Below are 21710 nucleotides of genomic sequence, written 5' to 3'. Positions count from 1 at the left end.
AGACACTGGAGTCAGCAGAGCGGCCGTGCAGGTGCCGGAAGGGACCTTCTCAGCGGCAGTCAGGCCCCGCGAGGTGACTGAACAGTTCACTAGTCTAGGACACTCTGAACCTATGAAACAGGCTTTGAAAATCCTAGTCACGTAAACAACACAGAAACTCCTGGGATCTTTCAAGCCCTTCCCAACTTTCTGATTCTACAATTTAAACCTGACACCAGGGACACACAGCAGAGCCAAGTTCACTGTGAATGAACAGTGCTGCCCTGTCGTTGTCACCTGTAAAACTGCCTCTATTATTGTCACTGTCTTCCCAGTTCCAGGAGGTCCGAAAAGAATGTACGGAAGCGGGCGGCAGTCGCCACTCAGGACTCTTCTAACGGCCAGCTTCTGGTTTTCATTGAGCGCCGGGTTGAAAAACTCCTTCTTCCCTGCCTCTGGGCTCGGAATTCCACCGGCTGTATCAGAAGTGGGGGCAGCGTCAGGCAGAGGTGGACAACTCGCAGCAGCTAAAACACACCGGCAGCGGCCGGAGGTCGTTGCCCATGGCCTGTCTGAGCTCCATCAGGCAGAGCCAGGAAGATCTGCATCCCGAGAGCAGACAGGCCGCTGGGCCCCCCCCCACTGCACACAGGCAGCCACCACCTGAGACGCTGGAGACACCACCTTGGAAAAGGTCAACAGGAATGGCCAGTCCTACGTCTTTTGACCTAAACCTCAAGTCTCCCGTCATGACAAGAACCTTCATTCATCTTTCTGGTCACACAACTGCCACAGACCACATGCGTCCCTCGCCCGTTTCACTTGCACAGGAGAACCAGCTTCTCAAGGAGCCCAATTTCAGGCGTGCCTCCCAGCAGCGGTCCCATGTAAGCCCCCACGATACGCACCCAGCTGACTCGTTCCTGTAGCAAAGGCCACCGGTCCTGGCCCGTCCTGGGCACACACCTGCCTCGCCTGGGTGGCAGGCTTAGTTTGGTCCTTTACAGCTTTCCTATTCTAGAAATAACCAGGAAAAAAAAAAAAAAAAAGGGTTAAAAAAAAACAAAAAACGCTTTGTTTACACAGGCCTAGCTTAAAGAGTAAATGCATACATCTGACAATGTAATACTGGTTTTATTTACTGAACAGTTCTTTGCATGGGTCACAGATCGTGTCCCCTTTAAAACATAATGAAAAAACAGATAGCTGATAAAAAGCTGTTAAGGTCTGTTTCTTTTTTGAATTACCTTTAAAAATATATTTATTAAATTTATTATTTTTGATGGTGACACCAAAACACAGGATTATAATACGTTTTATTTGACTCAGTGTATATTTCCTCCTGCTCACTCGCAGAGCCTGTGGGCAAGTCCAGGGGTGCTTGAGCCCCTGGGGAACCCCCAGCAGAACCCTCTCCAGGTGAGAACTCCACCCTAAGGTGTAAGAACCTCACACACCTTCCAGGGAACGCCAGGTGCCTCTGCTGCTTCTGTCAACTATGTGTCCAAGATCCTGCTCAAGAACTGGGTGTGTGTGTGTGCGTGTACACACGTGTGTACGTGTGTGTGATCACCAGCTGAATCTGTCCTGGACCGATGGAGTTGTTGTCAACTCTCCCATTACTGAGCGCTGAATTTCAGTCCCTCCCACTACTGTATGCATTTGCAGAGCACAACTGACATACGCTAAGTCGTGCACACCTAGTGTGGAACCTGACAAGTTCTGACACACGCATGTACCCGTGAAACAATCCCTACAATCGGAGAGGTGAACGTGCCTACCATGCCCAAAGCTCCCCACCATCACTTCTTTTTGGCCCGACGTCTTTCACGCAGCGTAATGAACTATGGAGGCCAAGAAGCCCAGATGGGGTCTCAGAGACCTGGAGACCCACGAGTCCAAAGGCAGAGGCCCCGCACTAGCTGGTGGTTCTGTTCAGGGCCTCCCACACTGGGGGGGGCCCTCGGCCCACCAGTCCAGACACGCCTAGAAACGACAAGTTACCAAATATCTGGGCGCCTGTGGCCCGAGCTGACACGTAAGGCAGACCATCACAACAACACTCCCGTATCTCTAAATACCTGTAACTGGTGACGCCACCTCTCTGCTCTGATACTGTGATTCGCTTTTCACTTTTCATCCCTTGGTCAGTCTTGGCTTCAGGCTCAGCCGTTTTACTGATCTTCTCAAAGAACCAGCTCGGGGTCCACTGATTTCTCTATGGTTTCTACTTCACCGACTTTACTCCAATGTTGTTTTCTCTTTGCTTAGTTTGGGCTTCACTTGTTCTTCTTTTGCTAGTTTTCTGAGGAAGATGAGGCCATTGGTTTGAAGCCCTTTATTTTTATTTTTTTACTTTAGGCATTTAGTGCTATAAATTTGTCCTTAAAGAGTGCTTCAGCAGCATCGTACAATTTTTGATATGTTGCACTTTTGTTTCTGGTGAAAGCACTTTCTAATTTTCCTACGGATTTCTTCTTTGATATGTGGGTTATTCGTGTTTTCAGTTTCCACATATTTGGGGATTTTTCCAGAGATCTTCATACTACTGATTTCTTGTGCTATTACTGCATACGTATGGCACAAACTCACAATATGTTATTATTCCAGCTTTAAAAAGTCAATTACCTTTTACAAAATTATTTTGAAAATGTTATCGTGCTTGTAAGAGGTGTCAAACATTCTTCAGTGCACAACACAGCAGTGTCAGCAGTGGGGACAGGCTGTCCAGCCCACTTCTGGTGCTTCTTCCTCCTGTGTAGCTGGGACCTTACGCCCATGATCATAGCTCTGTATCCCTGCTGTCCCCGGCCACCAGCACTCTGCTCTCTGATCCTAGGAGTCTGACGATGTGTGTGTCATACGCGAGGTATGACGCAGTACTTGTCTTCTGTGACTGGCTTACTTCACCAGCATAATGTCCTGAAGTGCACCCATGTACACACGACAGGGTTTACTTCTTTTTAAAAAGTCAATTATCTTTTAAAGAGATTGTTTTAAAAATAAGAAAAAAATTCTTCAAATTTATCCACATATTTATCATTTCTCGTCCTTTCATTACTTTGATCCTCATTTCCATCTGGGATAATTTTCTTATGCCTAAAGGGCTATTATTTCTAGTAGTGTGGGTCTGGCTCTTGTCTCATTCTTTTATTTCAGCTTTTGTATGTCTGAAGACATTTTTATTTCATCTTGATTGTTTGTAAAGTGTTTACTGGGCGCAGAATTCTAGGTTGACAGTTTTTTTCCTTTCAGCTCTGTAAAGTATTCCACTGCTAGCAATGAGAAATCTGCTGTAGTTCTTATTCTGGTTCTTCTTTAGATGAGACTTTCTCTATTTTTAAGATTTGTTTTTGTTGTTGTTGTTGTTTTGTTTTTAGTGACTTTCAGGAATTTAATTAACATATGTCTTGCTGTAGTTTTCTTCATGTTTCTTGTACTTAGGATCTGTTGAGCTTCCTGGATATGTAGGTTTATAGTTTTCATTAAATTAGGAAAAATTTCCACTCATTGTTTTGCTGATTTCCCCCACTCCCCTCTGGGAGTCCAATTGCATGCACATGAGGCTGCTCAGTTTTCCCACAGTTCAATGGCGTTTTTAAAAACTGGACTTCTTTAGAGCAATTTTAGTTTTTTAAAAAGATTTTAATTGTTTTGTATAGTTTCTATCACTGTCTTCAAGCTCACTAATCTTTTCCACTACAGTATCTAGTCTGTTATTCATCCTATTTGATCTGTTTTTCATCTTAGACATTCAATTTGTCATCTCTAGAAGATAAATTAGTGTCTTTCACATCTTTTGTGTCTCCTCTGAACGTGCTCACAGTACCTCTCCCTTCTCGAGCACATGGAATATAGTTATAACTGTTCTGTTAATGTCCATGTCTAATTCTACAACTGCTATTTTGGGGGCTTGATTTTAATTGACTGAAATTTCTTATTATGGATTGTGTTTCTCAGTTTATTTTTGGATTAGATATCAGACACTGTGAGTTTTACACCTTGGTGGGTGCTAGATGTTTTTATCTCTGATAACTAGGCTTGACCTTTGTTTTGGGGTATGGCTACATTGCTTAGAGAGAGTCGATCCTTTTGAGGCTTGCTCTCCCAACTTGTCAGTCTGGAGGAGCGGCCTGCACTCTAGGGACACACTCTCCCCACTCCTCAGGCAATAGCCTATGAAAACTCAACCTGCTGGGCTGTGGGAACAACCATTTCCCATGCTGTGGGAACATAGGGTTCCCCTCTGCTCTCCAGGGGTTCTGTCCTAGACTTGAGTCTCCCCCTCAGAAGTGTGCTGTGATGAGTCCTCAGCTGAGAACTCATGGTGGGGGCCTTTGCAGAACCCAGGACTCTGCCTGTGAACTCCACCCATCTTTCCTGCACTGCCAAGTATAGTTTCTTCGTCTCAGGAGACCACCAGTGTCCCCCTTCTGCTCCCTGGTCCACAGACTCTCTGAAGGCTATAAGCTGGGGCAACAACAGAGGTCACCTCATTTGTTCCCTCTCTCAGGAATCACTGTCCTATGATATCTGCTGCTCATGAAACTGTTGTTTCATGTATTGTCAGTTTTCTCATTATTTAAGGTGGGAGATAAATCCAGACCCTGTGATTCCATCTTGGTTAATGTATGGAATGCCCTTGAGTTTATCTGCAACCGAGTCAATCCATAAAAAGAAAATGTTCTGCATTTAAAAATATTAAGATTCAGCCAATCTGGAGTGTGATCCACCTAAACAGCAACACCCACCACCTCACACCCAGTACCAGCTTCACAGACCCTCCCTGGGAACCAGGCAGTGGGATGAGCCAGGAAATGGGGGATGAAGGGAACTTTGCAGATGACACCGTATCTGTGTCCAATGAAAACCTCTATTTTCAGAAAACAGATCAGATATGAAGCACACAGCTGGTGATTTAAATGAAAACCTTTTGCTGTTTCCTTTATAGAATGTTCTACGATTGCGTAAGCATTCTAAAACCATTACTTTTGCGTTTTTGAAGAGGGGCTATAAAATGGTAAAAGGGTTTCTAAATATTAGATATAATTTAAATATCTGTTTTTATTATAAATGTAAAACATGCTCAATAAAGCAAATTGCAATAGTACTGAATGACAGGTCACAAGCTCCACCATGGCACTGAGGGTCATCATTCCTGGAAACACAGTGATAGACATAGCCACTTCTATTTCACTCATGAAAATATATGGGGAACCTAGGACAATACATGGCACGTAACAGGCACTATGTTACTATTTAAGGCGACTGGACTATATAAGTAAAAAATAAAGTATCTTTGCAACATTCACAAAGATGTTAACAGCTTGCTGGGTGTGTATCCTTCCAGACATTTTCTAAGCATATATTATCACATAAATGTGCCTGTCTGAATGGACATAAAACCATATACTTTCAGAATAAAAGTATGAACTCATAATCTATCTTATGAATACGACGTCAGACAATTACGTTTGCGAACTCATCCTAGAAAAAGTACTACACACCTTACTGCTGACTACCATTACGGCCACCTTGTAAGTACTCCCCTTCAGAAGCCATGCACCAACCCCAGCGCCTAGTCCACCCTCCAGAGCAATTCTGGAACTCTATTTTTGGAACAGCTTTCAGAGCTGGCATCATATTACCCTTGATGTCCTGAATGTCATCCAAATGTCTTCCTTTCAATATTTCCTTTATCTTCGGGTAAAGAAAGAAGTCACTGGGGGGCCAGATCAGGTGAGTAGGGAAGGTGTTCCAATACAGTTATTTGTTTCCTGGCTAGAAACTCCACACAGACAGTGCGGTGTGAACTGGTGCATTGTCGTGATGCAAGAGCCATGAATTGTTGGCGAAAAGTTCAGATCGTCTAACTTTTTCATGTAGCCTTTTCAGCACTTCCAAATAGTAAATTTGGTTAACCATTTGTGCAGTTGGTATAAATTCATAATGAATAATCCCTCTGATAGCAAAAAAGGTTAGCAACATCTTTGCAACAAGTTCACAAACTTACTTGTCCAACCTTGTATTTTAGTTTCATTCTGTGATTTGGGTTATGTGTGAACTACACTCCTCTAATACTCTAGTCAGTTTGTGAATTCATCTAGTATTGATTTAGATCCATCTAAGTCATCAAGTCAGTACCTTAGTGGCAGACTGTCCAGTGTGTTTGGTGGCTTGTGCATAGTTCCAACTGCCCATCACTTGGGGAGACTGTAAAATTACTTCTTCTGGAAACAACACTTTGAAAACAAGAAAAGGTGACAAGGTAGATTATTATTGAAAAGCTTTAAAAAGACAGAGGCAACGAGAATGTTTGCCTCCGGACAACCATGAAGTCGTCCACCTGTCTGTGCCCCTCCTCCCGGCCCTGCAGACTGCTTCTCAGTCACAGCTTCTGCCACCACTGCATGCTGTTGGAGACAACAGGCCACTAATTATTTGTCTACCTATGAGCACAAAACTGAATTCTATTAAGAAGGGAAAAACAGAATGTGATGATTGTATTTCCAATATTACGAATGCTATTTTTACATAGCTGAAATAGAAAGAAATCACAGAAACTTTCCAACAAGAAAAACACTGGCTATCACACAGTTTTAATGATAGAGGAAACTGTTTTACATAAAAATTCCACATGAAGCTTATACAAATAGCCTGGGAAGCATTACACAAATGGTACAGCAACCATACCTTTTACACCTAAGTGGATGACTTGTTCAAGTGCAAAGTGACACCGTCTGCTCGTGGTCCTGCAAGAGAGAAAACAATGGGAAGTAACTCAGCTGGAGTTTAGAAATGTTAAGGCAAGTATGGGCTCGGAAATCTGATTATATGCTAATGTGACCTTGACAAAATACTTAGGAAAAACCATCGAGTCAGGGCCCCCTCAGGCTCTCACAGGTGCCATCGCCCTGGCAGAGGGGCGCCTCATGCTTCGCAGTCTGCATCTGTACGTACGAGACGATGCTGGCGTTTCACAGAAAGGTCTAATATCACATGAGGACAGGACTCTTTCCTTCCTGGCATATTTCTGTTTTAATGTATAAAGTGGACTAAGAGAAAAAATATGAAAACAGCGTATGGAGCGTTAGGGAAACACTAATGCCACTGCATCAATAGGAAAGAAATTGTCACGATAAAAAATCATTCTCTTAAAATTCACTGAAAACGACTGTTAAAAGAAACTGAGTCATATTAAAAACTTCAAGAGTTTCTGTGAACAAAACCTGACTCGCATCGGGCAGCATCCAGTGTCGCAGGCAGACAAGCAGGAGCTCCGAGAAGCGGCTCAGGAGAGACCTTTACAGCCAGGAGGGAGGGGGCAGGGAAGCTCTCCTGGACACAGCAGCGGGCTGGCTGGGGCAGGTCACTTCCTTTAGGGGATGTGACATGCAGGGGCCTAACAGGCAGATGGCCGATGGCCCTCCCTAGTGCTGGTGCCGCGATTCCTGGCTTCCTGCGTGACTGGTTCAGACTCTGTCCTGGGAGAGCTGGCGCTGTAATTAAATGAGGTCTTGGTTTGGTGACGTGGGGCTCAGCACAGCAACCCCACTGTGGGTCGGCGGTCTTATGTTTTAACACCACAAAAAGAATAGAAAATGGGAAAAACACTCCATCTTCGATGAAATAACATGACCAAAGTGCCAAAGCACAAATGAAGAACAACGTCTGTCCCACAAGGAGTACGTGGCCTCAAACACGCAAAGGCAACAGAGCTGATTCATAGTGCCTCAGAGCCTGGCCACACCCACCTTTCTGGAAAGTTCAGACCTGGGCACCTGAAGGACCAGCTGACCGTTTCTCACCTGGGTGACAGGGTGCAGGGCAGACGGTACCACAGGACCTGGTGACACAGCCCACCCACCCCGCAGGGAGCCTTACCTGAGGGTCCCCAGCATGAGGCTCCGGGCAGCCCGACTCTATGTAGAAAACAAACTACTCGAGAGGAGATTCTGGCCCATTACCATTTTAACACCATTGTACAAAGATGCTGAGCACGTTTGCTGCTTCACCGTCTGTTAACAGCAGGAAGGTGGGCACCTGAAAGTCGGCCAACAGGAGACCGGCTACAGGCTTGAGGGCATGTCCCTCAGGAGGAGAACCCCAGCCGGCACCAAACACCTCAGTCACAAACAGAAGAAAGGCCTCAAATCACTGACCTCCACTTCCTCCGTCAGAACTAGAAAAAGAAGAGCAAATGGAGCCCAGAGCAGCATAAGAAAAGAAATAACAAAGGTCAGAGCGAAAGGCAGTGAAACAGAAAACACTAGAGAACGCCAATGAAGCCAAAAGTTGATCCTCTGATAAGATCAATAAAACTGACAAACCTCTAGCCAGACTGACGAGGGCGGAAGAGAAAAGACACAGATGAGCAATCTCAGGAGAGAGGGGTGACCTTGACATGCATCCCACAAACGGTAAAAGAATAAGGGGATGTTATGAACCATTTTATGCAAATAGATGAAGTGAAGTACACACACTCCCTGAAGGACACACACACAGTACCAGAGCTCACCCGACAGGAAACAGGTAAGTGCTTGGTTCTTTATCTGGTGAAGGGCCTGGATTTATAGTCAGAAAGCTTCCCACAGAGAAAATTCCAGACCTAGAAGGTGTTACTGGCGAATTCTGCCGAACATTTAAGGGAGAACACCCGTTCTGCAGACAGGACGAGGAGGTGACACTGTCCCTCCTGCCATGAGGCCAGCTTACCTTGATGCCCAAATCAGAAAAAGACACTTCACTAACTAAGTGCAATGCACCTCAGGAACACAGATGCAAACATTAGTACGATTTTAGCAGATCAGATCTAGCAACGTACAAATGGTGATGACATCACAGCCAAGGGGGCTTATTCCAATTCATGTCACCGACTATCAGGACAGACTAACAGAGAAAACCACACGACCATCTCAGCAGACAGACAGGAAACGCGGACAAATCCCGTGTCCACTGCTCAGTGAAAACGCTCGGCCAGCTGGCTAGGGGGCATCTCCTCAGCTGCCAGTGGGGCCGGACATACTGAGCCTGCCTGCAGGGACAGAACAGGGACACCAAGCCTCACGCTTCTGGGACACTGTTCTCCGGGTCGGCCAGCGCAGCAAGGCAAGGAAAACAGACAAGACGCACCCAGAGAACAAAGGAGAACTGTATTTATTGAACACACGCGTCCATGGAGAGAAAATGCTACGGAACCCACAAAAAGCTACTAGAAATATTGAGTCTAGCAAGCTTGCAGGATACAAGATTAATATACAATACTACCTACAAGCAACTGGAAATTTAAGCTAAAATTACTGTTTATAACAGCAGTAAATTTTTTTTTAAAGAATCAGGGACAAATTTGACACAAGAGATGCAAAAGCCGCTCAGAGACAAGCACAAAACTCTGCCTAAGAGACGAAAGGACCTAAGGAGACACCACTTCAGGGCCGGAAGACCCGACAGTGAGATCTCAGTTCTCCCACGACGGGCCTGAGGATGCAGAGCAGCGCCAGCCCAACCTCAGCAGCCTCTGTGGGAAAGGACAGCCCGGTTCTAAGACCCCACTGAACAGCCGCGGCCTCGAGCAGGCGCACGTGCACAGGGGAGAGCGGGCCTGACCTCTGGTTTCAAGAGGAATCGTAAGGACAGACGCATGTACTGATGGCACAGAATGAGGTTTGAGAGACAGATCCACACAGACAAGGGGTAAAGGCAAAAGCCAGTGGGAGGGACAGGCTTTCTACCCGCGGTGCTGGGCCAACAGCACAGCCACGCCCCAGGTTAGGTTCTATCCATACCTTGCACCATTTGCAAAAATTAACTCAAAACTGATCGCAGATCAAATGTAAAAGTTAAAGCTGCAAAATTTCTAGACAAAACCACAGAGAGTCTTTGTGATCTTGAGCTTGGCAGATTTCTTAAATGTGTCACCAAAAGCATGAGTCATGAAAGGAAAAAACTTGACACACTGAACTCCATTAAAATTAAGAATTTGTGCTCTTCAAAAGGCATTATTAAAAATAGTGAAAACACAAGCCACAATCTGAGAAAATATTTGCAGAAAACATACCTGACAGAAGGCTTGTATTGAGAATTACACAGTCTGCAGACTCAGTTAAACAAGCAATTAACAAACGGACCCAAACTCGATGGGCACTTCAACAGGGCACTGCAGCACAGCCAAAGCTGGGGTAGGGTGGGGTGGGGTGGGGTGACGGGGTGGAGAGGGACGAGACAGAGAGAGAGAGAGAAAATGAGAACAGGGAGGGGGACATACATACACACACACACACACACACACACACACACACACACGGCACTGAGCTTCTGAGCAGCACCGGCCATCAGCAAACCCAGCCAAGCCCCCTGTATACCCGTCAGGACATCAGGACACCTGGGTCTCAGCCACTGCTGGATGCCAACGGCACGAGCACTTTGGAAAGCAGCTGAGCAGCATCTCAACAAGAGTCCTCCTTCCTACCACAGGACCCTGCCATTGCACTGCCAGGGGAACTTAATGCAAATGCTTTAAAAACTTTCATGGGTCACAAATGCAGCCGGCAGGCCTCTCGCCCATAGCCGGGCTTCACATTTCCATGAACACTGCACCTGGACCCCCCCCCCGCTCAGGACCCCAGGCCACAGCCAGTCCACTTCTGACGGACTCAGCACCCTTCTCTCATCCAAGGAGCAAACAAAATGAGTGTAGTCTTTGGGGCTCACCCACCTCTCCCTATTGGTCTCCCCTCCCACCCCCCCACCCCCACCCCCACCCCCACCCCCACTGCTTGCACAGCCCAACAGCATTAAAAAGTCCCACCTATGTCCTCCTTTTACCCACAGGCTTTCTCCCTCAGGTCACCTGTCTGGCTGCAGCCCAGACACCCAAAGATTTCGTACACAAAGCACGAAAAGCACTGACAGCAAAGAAAAAGATAAACGCCACTGTCTGAAAATTAGCACCTTCTGTTACTCAAAAGGTGCTTTAAAGTAATGAGCCTAGAGAAGTCGTGTATAACACATACCTAAGAGGAGTCTACCATAAAGAACAGAGAAAAGACTAAAATAATAAAGATCAAGTTATTCAATAAAAGACACGAGCAAGCACTTCACAAAGACATTTTATGGCCAACAAGCGTGGAGACGCGGCAGGGGGCAGCAGCGGGGCAGGCGGGGCGGGAAGCAGGCGCTGGCGCACCCCACCAGGCGGGCGCACAGCACCGTTACTCACTCAGCACACCAGGCTTCAGGGGGGTGGGGATCACCTGGCTGTGACAGACGCTGATGCCGGCCGGCAGTGACAAATGCCACCACGAGGCCATGGTGGACATCACCGTACCCAAATCACGGTTCTACCGCAGTGCATGGCCGAGGACATACGTGGCTTCACGCACGAGGAGGCCCAAGGGCGCTCAGGGCAGTGCCAAGCACGCACCGAAATAGGCGACAGTGCCATGGCCACCAATAGGAGAATGGGTGCCGAGGGGGCTCACAACTGTCCCGACACGACAGGAGTCGTCTTAGTAACAACATCCTAGGAACTAGACGCAAGTTCAAAACAATTCATTTTTCCTCTCTGTGTGTCTGTGAAACAAACAAACACACACACACACATTTTTTTTAAAAAAGTAAGGGACAGATAAACACAGAATCCCAGTCAACAGTGGAGAAGGGGAGGGGATGGCTGGGAGGCAGGGTCACTGCAGCTCATGACATAAGGAGGGTGATGGTCACAACGTACCACGAACCAAGGTCCCAAAAGGAACAGGTGTGCAAATGTCTGCAAATCTGTATCTGAAAACCTGTCCTCTCACGAGCTGTAGTCCTGAGGCACACGAAGCGGGGGCCGTGGTGTGGGGAGCCCACCCGCCCTTCAGCAGGGACACTCCACTAGCCCCTCCTTCCTGCACCACTGGGGTGAAAGGGGTCAACAGCCAGGGAGTGAGAACCAATACACATTTGCAGGAAGTCGTTAAAAGCATTACCTGTTATACGTAAATTCCACATCCAAAGGTTCAAAGTTATACGCTTGTTCAAATTCTGGATTAAGTTTAAGAGTTACATCTTCTTCATGAATCTATAAAAGAAACAGTTTGATTTCCATACTTAAGACTCGATTTCTTGGGACAATCTTCTGTCTGTATCTAGTGGCACACCATGAAACATTCGTTCTACAGCTCTGAGCTGACACCTGGTGCCTCACACACACACACACACACACGTAACAATAATCAGAAAGGGTTAAGTCATCATGCTGCTCCAGGGAGCCCACCCACAGGTGCCGAGCCCCTCCTCACTGGCCGGTCTCCACAGGGCTCTGCACACCTTGGCTCCACATCCAAAGGCCACTCCAGGACCTCCCTCCAGCCAAAGCTAGGTCCTGCACAAAATGGTTCCGGACAAGCAGGAAGGAGAGGCATTTCTGAGGGACTTGGGAGGGAACAGGGAGGAGGCCCTTCATGGTGAGGAGGAGCTCTGACCAAGTCAGGGCCCCAGACTGCACAGGCGACCCGGGCCGGAACCGCCAGGGCAGGAGCTGCGACAACCGCTCCAGACTAAGGCCACTGGGCCTGTGACAATGTGCGGTTAGCAAGAACTCCCGGCAGGAGTGTGCCTGCTCTCAGGAGAGGCGAACAAATCCCCTTGAAGAGAAAGCAAGCCCAGCATCCATCCGCCCAAGTCTCCCAGAGAGCAGGATGAACGAAAATGGATCCAATCGTAATCAAAGATCACCGCCAAGACGTGGGAAGTGAACTCGCCAAAAACGAGCATCAGCACAAACAGCCCTCAGCAGATCAAGGCCCCGGGACCTCACACACTGACACCATCATTTACAGAAACTCACTGGTGTATAACACTACACATAACGGCAAGACAAAGAAAAATTAGCCTAAGATCACATGAAAACGACAGGGCAGTGTTAATGGAGCAGGCCATTCAGAAACAAAACTGCTTAGTGAGATAAACAGAGCGGGAAGGGAGGGAATGAGTCTGCTCCCAGGCACATGCTCCCGGCAGACACAGAGGCCCCTCGTGGATGAGGCCAGGGTGGTCACATCCTGGCCAGCGCTGGGCTTGGCCTCAGAAGCTTTCCGTCCCCATGGCTCCCAGCACCACCATCCCTGGTAAGTGCACAACTTGCCAGCAGCAGAGTGGCCCCATCCGGGAATGTCCCCACCACCTGGTGTCAGGGTGAGTGCACGGGGCCACCTATCACGCAGAAAGCAAGTCCACGTTGATGGAATAACGGCTCAGGCTCACTCCGATTCTGTCTCCTCTGCCAGCCACGCCACCTGTGGGGCTCCCCTGAGGCCTCCGACCACCATGCCCCTCCCACTCTCCCCCACAGTGAGGTCACAGCTTCAGCTCCGGACCTGTCATCGCAAGTGCTGGCTCTCCTCCAGCCACATGAGGGTCAGGAAGGGCCTGGGGCCAGATCTCAGGCACTTCTTCTGCAGTTCTGGTCACAGGGACCCTGGAGGCACAGCGGGTGGCCCTTTGGAAGCAAGATGACCCCCGGCTATGTGGCCTCCTCACACTGCTGGCTCCACACACAAGTGGGTCAGAGTTGGCGAGGTTGTTGCATCTTTTGGTTCAGGCTGAGTGACTGCTGCCCTGCAGTGGTGGCGGTAGGGAGGGCCGCGTGCCACACTGCCATGCCACTGAGGGAGCTGGGGGGGCCAGCTGGCGGGCACCAAGGGCCAGCTGCTCCCCCAGTGCGTCCTAGCAGTGACTTCACAACTGAGTGCCCCCGTGAGGGCTGTGGCCTTTACCCTGTCCTTCCCAGCCCTCATCCTCATGCTGGGTACCCAGCAGAGGGTGGCTTCTCCATTCAGTCCATGGTTATGGGCTATCAGTGTAGCGAGGAGAGTGCCTGGGACCTGTGGGCAGCCTGCCAAGTGGCAGGACTTTGGACAGCCCACATTTGGGGGTGAGTCGCTTTCTGCAGAGCTGGGTGTCTGGCAGGAGCAAGCTCCCACAAGTTCAAGTACAGAGAGAAGGCCGTGCGCTGGCACTGTCTGCAGACAGATGGGATTGGCCCTCAGACGGCACCCTCTTCAAGTGGGGGACTTGCGTCCTGTGACTCTGGAGCTCACGGCAGGTGTGGCCAAGCAGGCACAAGGATGGCACACTTTTGTGTGGGGAGGAGGCCACGGTGGCATCTAGCAGAGGTGAAGGGTTACCTCTCGTTTGCTGGAAGCCACGTTCTCGTGACCCACTTTTGATGATTTGGCTGCAAACTACATCATCTGACCCCTAAGCAGGGCCTGCCCACCTGAGTGGCAATTCTGAGAGCTGCCCACCAGTCTCAGAAACACACCTTCTGCTCTGTCAGGCGAGCAGGTTGGTACACCACCGAGCTGGCTGACGTACCTCCCTGCCAGCATGAACACCGAGGCTGAGAGTGGTCATCAGTGGGCATTCTCCCTCGGGGCCCAGCCCTTCTGGGCAAACACAAACATCACAACTACCTGAGAGGTGCCGAGAGGGTAACATGCTGGACAGGGTTGAAAATGGCAGGATTTCTTTAGATATTCAGTTCTCTTTATATGTCACACTTACTTAAATATTCACTTATCCTCAAATGTTCCAAAATACCGTCAGCGTTGGCCCAAGGAGACCCTGCTCCCCCCGGCTGTGACGGAAGCCTCCCTCTCAGACGGCTCTCTGGGCTGGTCCAACCAACGTTCAGAGCTTAGGGCAGCCGCTCACCTCAGTCACGTAGCCGACGTACTCGATGACATGTCCGTTGTACTCCTGAGTCTTTAAGATCAGTTTGTCACCTAGTTAGAAACACATGAGCACATGTAAAACCACAGAACCACGTACAGTGGTGCCACACTGTGAACAAAGTGGATGAAAATAAACATTATGGGGGCCGACTGCTTAGAAATGACGTCGTGTGACAGGAGCTGTGGGGTGTGCTCACGCTGCTGACAAAGTTCTAAGTGACATTTTAACCCGCAGCAAACAATTCGGTAGTGTGGTCGCAGTGCTGCTGGTTAAAACCCCTCCCCAACTGAGTGGCCCAGTGTCTGCTAAGCCACTCGCAAGACAGGAACGCGAGCGACCCACCTGCATACAGAGAGGGCCGGCTCTCAGCCAGTCCAGGGACCTCCAGTACCAGTAGGTCCCCGTTTCTCTTCAAGGTGACCCCACTCATGTTATATTCTTTCAGTTCTATTTCGGCATGAATCTCCTCAAGCCAGAGCAAAGTCGAAAACTTCTCCTTGTAGTTTGACATGTTCAAAAGCTGAAAGAAACCCAGCAAGTTAGTGAGAGCGGGGTCACATGTCAGGTATACCCACAAGCAGGGACGAGTAGCCCCAAGCTGGTAACAGCACAGATGAAATAACGGCCGCAAACTGACTGCTGGGCTGCACGGGACAGTGATCCAGAGATGGGGAAAGCCATGGACGCGAGCCCCACCACGGCCCCACGGGACCAGACGGTTCCCAGAGCCCAGCACAGGGAGAGAAGCCGGCAGCCGTGGGACCTCCGTGGTGGGGAGGTGGAGTCTGGGGCCGAGGTGGTGACAGAGCAACACAGAGAGGTCCCCGCTGAGCCCGGCCAGTGCCTGGGTGTGGAAGCCAAAGGCCAGGAGGCCCATCGATGGGTCCAGAGCAGGGTTCCCCTGCCCCGGCACTGCCCACATCTGGGCTGGACCGCTGTCGGGGAGAGGCCGTCCAGGGCACACACTGGAGGGTATTTAGCAAAATCCCTGGCCTCCCTACCATCCCAGCAGATGGTACTAGCACCCCAGCCAGGACAACCAAAAATGTCTCCTGGGGGCAAACTGTCACCCACTGAGAAACAGCGGATTTAAGGGGACAATTCCCCACACTCAGGCAGGGCTGAGGACAGTGGCCCCACCAGCCCCAAGCCACTTTGGGCCGTGCTCAGAAGGGCATCAGCCCCAAAGTTGGCGCTACCCTGTTCTCACCCCACAAAAGCTTTAAAGCTTAAAAGTATCCAGATGTTTCCAGCTAACAGCTGCATCCCAGAACTGAGCTCAAAAATAGTTGAGGAACAGAAACACATGCAACTCCCACCCAGCAAGGTCAAGTCCAGGGTGCCCAGCAGCCACCAAGACGTCCGGCATGAACGCAGCAGGTGACGAGGAGAAAGCCTACTGTCCCCAGGAACAAGCCTGTGGCACGGCTAGTGCACAAGGACCTTAGAACGGTCGTTGTAACTGTCACATAATCAGTGAGCTGAGGAAAGGCTGAGCATCCTAACTGAGACACAGAAGATAAAAGAGACCCAAAGTGAACCTGAGAAATAACTACAACATCTGACATAAAAATACATGGGATAGGATTAACACTGCAAAAGAAAAAATTAATGAACTTGAAGACACAGCAATAGAAACTCCAAAAATCCAAGACTGGAGAAAAACGAGCAAAGCTCAGTGAGCTGTGAGCCAATTTCGAGTGGCAGAAATATGTATATCAAGAATCGGGGGTGGGGTTGGAGGTGGAAAGAGTATTTGAAGACACAATGGCCAAAAAATCTCCAAGTTTGAGGAAAACAATCAGCCCACATATCCAAGAGGCTCAAAGAATCCCCAAAAATGTGAATAAAACTATACCAACGTACACTTTAAATTTCTTGAAACTAGAGACAATCTTAAAAGCAGACAGGAGAAAATACACATCGTGTGCAAAAGAACACCGACTAAGAAGGAAAGCAAACGTCTCATCAGAAACACGGCAGTGGAAGATGGGGAGCAGCAGCCTTAGAGACTTTTCCAGAAACAAAGGCTGCAAGAAGGGACCGCACGCAGGAGCACACAGGAGATGCCGTCCGAGTCCTTCAGCAGGAGAAGGACCCAGCGACAGAGGTGAGGCTCCAATGGCTGCAGAGCCCCAGGCACACAGTGACGCGCTCCGTGTAAGCTGGGCTTCCACAACGCCTTTAAGTCACACAGGCTATGCAAAGTTAACAGTGGTAAAAGGCAGTATGGAGTTCAAAACACACGTACGAGTCAAAACTTGACGACGACATTAGCAGAAAGGCCAAGGAAAGAAAATGAGAAGGTACCACCGTGACCCTTTTGTCCCGCAGCTGATGAGCTGAGGGCATGCGCTCTAAAAACTGTGGCTACTATATGCTGAAGTCAATGGCAATTACAGCGCATCAAAGATACAGCTCGCCAGGGGAGCTAGCCACTCTTCCAGCCCTCGGTGGCCACCTGGGGCCAGTGGCCCCCATCAGAGAGCAGGTACGCTCACTTCTGTCATGGCAGCTCCACTGCATGGCCCTGTCAGAAACGCTGAGGCAGCTACACACCACAGAAGATGCCAAGACACGCCACAGAAAGGAGATGAAAAGCGGAATCTTAAAAAAGGCAGAAAAAGAGGACAAAGGAAACAATGAACAAATAAAAAACAAATAGCAAGATGGTAGATTTAAACCAAATCCTATCGATCAACACAAAATGTGAGTTATCTGAACCCCACAATGAAAAGGCAGAGGCTGTCAGATGGATAAAAAAGCACAACCCAATCAGATGTTTCCTGTAAGAAACCCACTTTAAAGACAAAACTACAAACAGGCAGGTGCAAAGCAAAAGAATGGGAAGTGATAACCAGGCTAACACTCATGGAAAGCAAGTCACGGAAGCTGCTATCACAGCAGATCCCAGCGCCGAGGAAGTCACGGCCACTCCTGTTCGCAGACACTTAAATAACCGCAAACGCTCCTAACTGCAGAGCCTCAGCACGCCAAGCAAAGACCGAGAGCTGCAGAGGAACACATCCTGTTGATAGGCAGAGAATTCGATTCCCTCCCAGTCACTTTCACAGCAAGCAGAGAGATCAGTAAGCACACAGAAGCCAATCGACTGGCCCGACCTGACCCCGTGGAACAGCTGCCCACGAGCGCAGGACGCATACACCCTTCTCCAGCGTACGAGGAAGACTGACTCCAACAGGCTGGACTGTGGACCGCGACACAAATGCCAACCAGTGGGAAAGGCTTCCGTTGTACAAACTGTTTCCTGACCACAACAGAATTAGAAATCAACAGAGAAATTACCAAATATTTGGAAACGAAAGAACACACTTTTAAATAACCTATGGGTCAACTAAGAAATCAAACGGAAAATTACAAGATATTTTGAATAAATGAAAATATAAACACAACAATTAAATTTGTGGAATGCAGCCAAAGAGTATTTAGAGGAAATTTGTAGCACTAAAAAATCTGTGTTAGAAAACATAAATCTCAAATCAATGACTTCAGCTTCCTCCTTGAAAAAGTAGAAAAAAGAGAAAATGAAACCAAGTGAGCTGAAAAAAAAAAATAATAAAGATCATGGTGAAGGGGGCTGGCCGGTGGCTCAGGCGGTTAGAGCTCCATGCTCCTAACTCCGAAGGCTGCCGGTTCGATTCCCACATGGGCCAGTGGGCTCTCAACCACAAGGTTGCCAGTTCAATTCCTCGAGTCCCGCAAGGGATGGTAGGCAGCGCCCCCTGCAACTAAGATTGAACACGGCACCTTGAACTGAGCTGCTGCTGAGCTCCCGGATGGCTCAGTTGGTTGGAGTGCATCCTCTCAACCACAAGGTTGCCGGTTCGACTCCCGCAAGGGACGGTGGGCTGTGCCCCCTGCAACTAGAAAACGTCAACTGGACCTGGAGCGGAGCTGCGCCCTCCACAACTAAGATTGAAAGGACAACAACTTGACTTGGAAAAAAAGGCCTGGAAGTACACACTGTTCCCCAATAAAGTCCTGTTCTCCTTCCCCAATAAAATCTTAAAAAAAAAAAAAAAAGGTCACGGTGAATATCAACAACAAAAAAAGAAAACAGAAAAGTAGAGAAAAAAATATGCAAAACCAAAAGCTGGTTCTTTGACAAGATTAATAAAAATCTATAAACATCCAGCTAGATTAATCAGGAAAAAAGAAAGACGCAAATAACCAATATTACAACAACTTTATGCAAATGGACAACTACATGGAACAAAGTCCTTTAAGGATAAAACCCACCAAACCTCAATGAAAAGACAGAAACTGAGTTGCCCTATCACTATGCAAGAAATGGGATTCCTAATTTAAAATCTTTCCATGAAGAAAACGACAGACTCCCATGCCTCACTGGTGAATTCCGTCAGGAATCTAAGGAGGAAACAACGCCAATTCTCCACAAACTTCTCTGCTGGTCCAGTTCCAAGGCGGGAACACTTCCCCAACCACCTGTGAGGTCAGCACTCTGTTGGTTATCAGCCAGACGGGCACAGGAAGCCACAGAGCAGTCCCTGAACACAGGCTTTAGCAGATCAAAGCCGACTGTGTGTGTGTACACACACGTGCACACATGACCAACAGGCTCACGGCCCAGTGGGATGGCAGGCTGGTTTAACATCTGGACAGCAACCAATGTTACTGACCACATCAACAGACTAGAAAGAAAAACCACATGATGTCCTCGAGCGGCAGGAGGAGAACCTGGGGCTCCGTGGGATCAATGGATTTACAGCGAGCCTCCGCGCATCCGTGCTCCCCAGGGGGCAGCCACCCCAAAGCAAGCCAACCGTGGGCATTTCTCCCCACTCCCTCCTCCCTCCAGACTCTGCCACTACTAGTGGGCACGCTCCTCCAGGAGGGCACGCAGAAATGGGCTCGCACAGTAGGTGTCTCTCTGTGTCCGTCTGCTCTCATTTAGCATCTACAGGGGAGCGGAGAGACAAACGGATATGTTCGCAGAAGGGCTGGCTACACAGCAATAAAAGGCAGGAGTGTTGATACAAAATACAGACTACACTGATTTCCTATTGCTGCTGTGATGAGTCAGTGGGTTAAATGCAGACTATTTCACAGTTCTGGAGGTGAGAAGGCTCAATGGGCTAAAACCCAGCTGTGGGCAGGCCTGGCTCCTTCTGGAGGCTCCAGGGAGAACCCGTTCCACCCACTGCGGCTTCCAGAAGCGCCCATTTGCCTCAGCTTGTGACCATCCTCCCCCTTCAAAGCCTGCAAGGGAACTGCGCCTCCTGCCTCCTGGTGGGCACCTTCCCACAAGGACCCAGGGTCACCTCCCCATCACAACATCCCTGACTCATCCCATCGGCCAAGTCCCCTTTGCTGGGCAAGGAGACAGTCACAGGTCCCGGCATAAAGCAGGGACATCTTCAGGGGTCGCCAGCCCGCCCACCGCACAGGTGGTCTCAAATTAATTACGCCAGTGAAAGGTGGCACACCAAGAAAGAGTAGGTACCGTATGGCTGCACGGATCTATAATCCCAGAAAGGGACACTAATGTGACAGAAAGCAGATCAGCGTGGGGGGGGGGCACAGGACAGTAAGGCTGGAGGGACAGCGCCCGTCGCACAGGTTCCGGGCAGTCGGGGGCTGATCAGACTCTAACGGAGGATGACTCTGGAGCCTCTAACACACAGCCCTGTTTGGATGAGCACCATCGATGTCCTCAGCTGCCGGGCAGAATCACTTCACTCCCTTCGTGTGCATCCCGAGGAAGGCCCCTCCCAGCCCACGGGCTCCTGGTAAACCCACTGCCCCAGCGGCAGCTCCTGTCTCAGAGCTGCCCGTGACCTGCGTGGGTGCAACCCGGAAGGAAGCCATCCCAAGGACGCAGGGCTCTCCCTGCTCCTGATTTCACAGACCTCCAACCCCTGTGCACCCCACTCCCTCAGGCGGCCATGCCCACGCCCAGACAATGCAGAGCTGCCCACGCCTGCCCTGGGGCCCGGCCGACAGCAAGCGCCCCACTGCCCTCACCAGCCGGGCCGTAGTGGGAGTGCTCCTCTGGTTTCAGGGCAGTCACTCGGCAGCACCCCAGCTTCCTTCCAGGCCTTCCCCCCCCCCCCCCCGCTGGTTTGAGCCCTCAGCCCACACACAGGCTCAAGGGCGCGCAGGTCCAGGCACTCACTCTGCTCCTTGAAACCCTACGGAAAATGGCACTAACTGCCAAATCTAACAGCCCCCCACGTCTGTGACACGTGCACACAGCCTGTCAGCACCGCCCCTACCCTTAGACCCCGTGCCTCCTCCAGGATCCCACCCCTTCTCCTGGGGTCCACCACCACTTATATTGATTAGCAGACAGGCTCAGAGAAGGCCTCCTCCACAAGTGGCAAATAAGCCCGAGAACCGAGAAACCACCACAGAGCAGGGAGGGCAGGGAGAGGCCGCCCAGGTGAAGGCGGCCCCGGCCTTGTCCTGGCCACTCGTCTGCCTGCACAGTGCAGGCCTTTCCCACCGACGCCGACCCTGCTGAGCTGCTCAGAGCTCACTGTGAATGGAAGCTGGACACAGGCTGGGCTGCGGATCCAGGGAGGCTGGCCTGGTGCTACAGGGCACCCTCCCACTGCTGCCCCAAAGCCCCAGCGCAGCATGGCTGCCTGCTGTGTTAGTCACACGCGCATGTATCGCTGAAGGATCACAGCCACGGACCCTGTGTGGTCACCCTGACACTCCCAGCGGCCTGTGGTAAGGAACCAGTCTGAGGTCTGTACCTGAGACAGGCTCTTCTGATTTTGCCAGAAAGTGCAAGAGTGGTGACAAGCCCGTGTTTCACATCAGACGTTTCTCCTACCTCAGCGAGTAACGGCTGGAAAGTCAGTATGTCAATTTTCTGTTCCACACATTTCTTAAGTCTATCTGGTATTGGATACTGGGGAAGAAAACTTGGAAGTTGTCGTCTTGAGTTCCTTAAAAAAAAAAAAGGAAATTCACAAGTTAAAAACAACTCTTAATCAGCCAAGCATTTTACATAAGACGTT

The 21710-nt window shown here is 49.5% G+C and overlaps 1 protein-coding gene across 7 annotated transcripts in view; it reads right to left on the bottom strand.

Moving 5' to 3' along the window:
• Positions 1-21710, bottom strand: part of MOV10L1 (Mov10 like RNA helicase 1) — a 51725-nt gene that overhangs the window by 12319 nt on the left and 17696 nt on the right. For 4 of the 7 annotated variants that reach the window (XM_074326627.1, XM_074326629.1, XM_074326630.1 and 1 more), the window contains 8 exons: positions 21524-21638; positions 15043-15220; positions 14680-14750; positions 11952-12043; positions 6673-6731; positions 6124-6221; positions 888-996; positions 277-455 (listed from right to left, as the gene is read on the bottom strand). In XM_074326627.1, the coding sequence (XP_074182728.1) occupies positions 277-455; positions 888-996; positions 6124-6221; positions 6673-6731; positions 11952-12043; positions 14680-14750; positions 15043-15220; positions 21524-21638 (901 nt within the window). The other 3 variants (XM_074326632.1, XM_074326631.1, XM_074326633.1) reach the window with 3 other exon arrangements.

Source organism: Rhinolophus sinicus, linkage group LG02, assembly GCF_036562045.2.
Source record: "Rhinolophus sinicus isolate RSC01 linkage group LG02, ASM3656204v1, whole genome shotgun sequence".
Lineage (NCBI taxonomy): Eukaryota > Metazoa > Chordata > Mammalia > Chiroptera > Rhinolophidae > Rhinolophus > Rhinolophus sinicus.
Note: the sequence above shows the minus strand (reverse complement) of the source record. Positions and strands in the feature narration are given on the sequence as shown.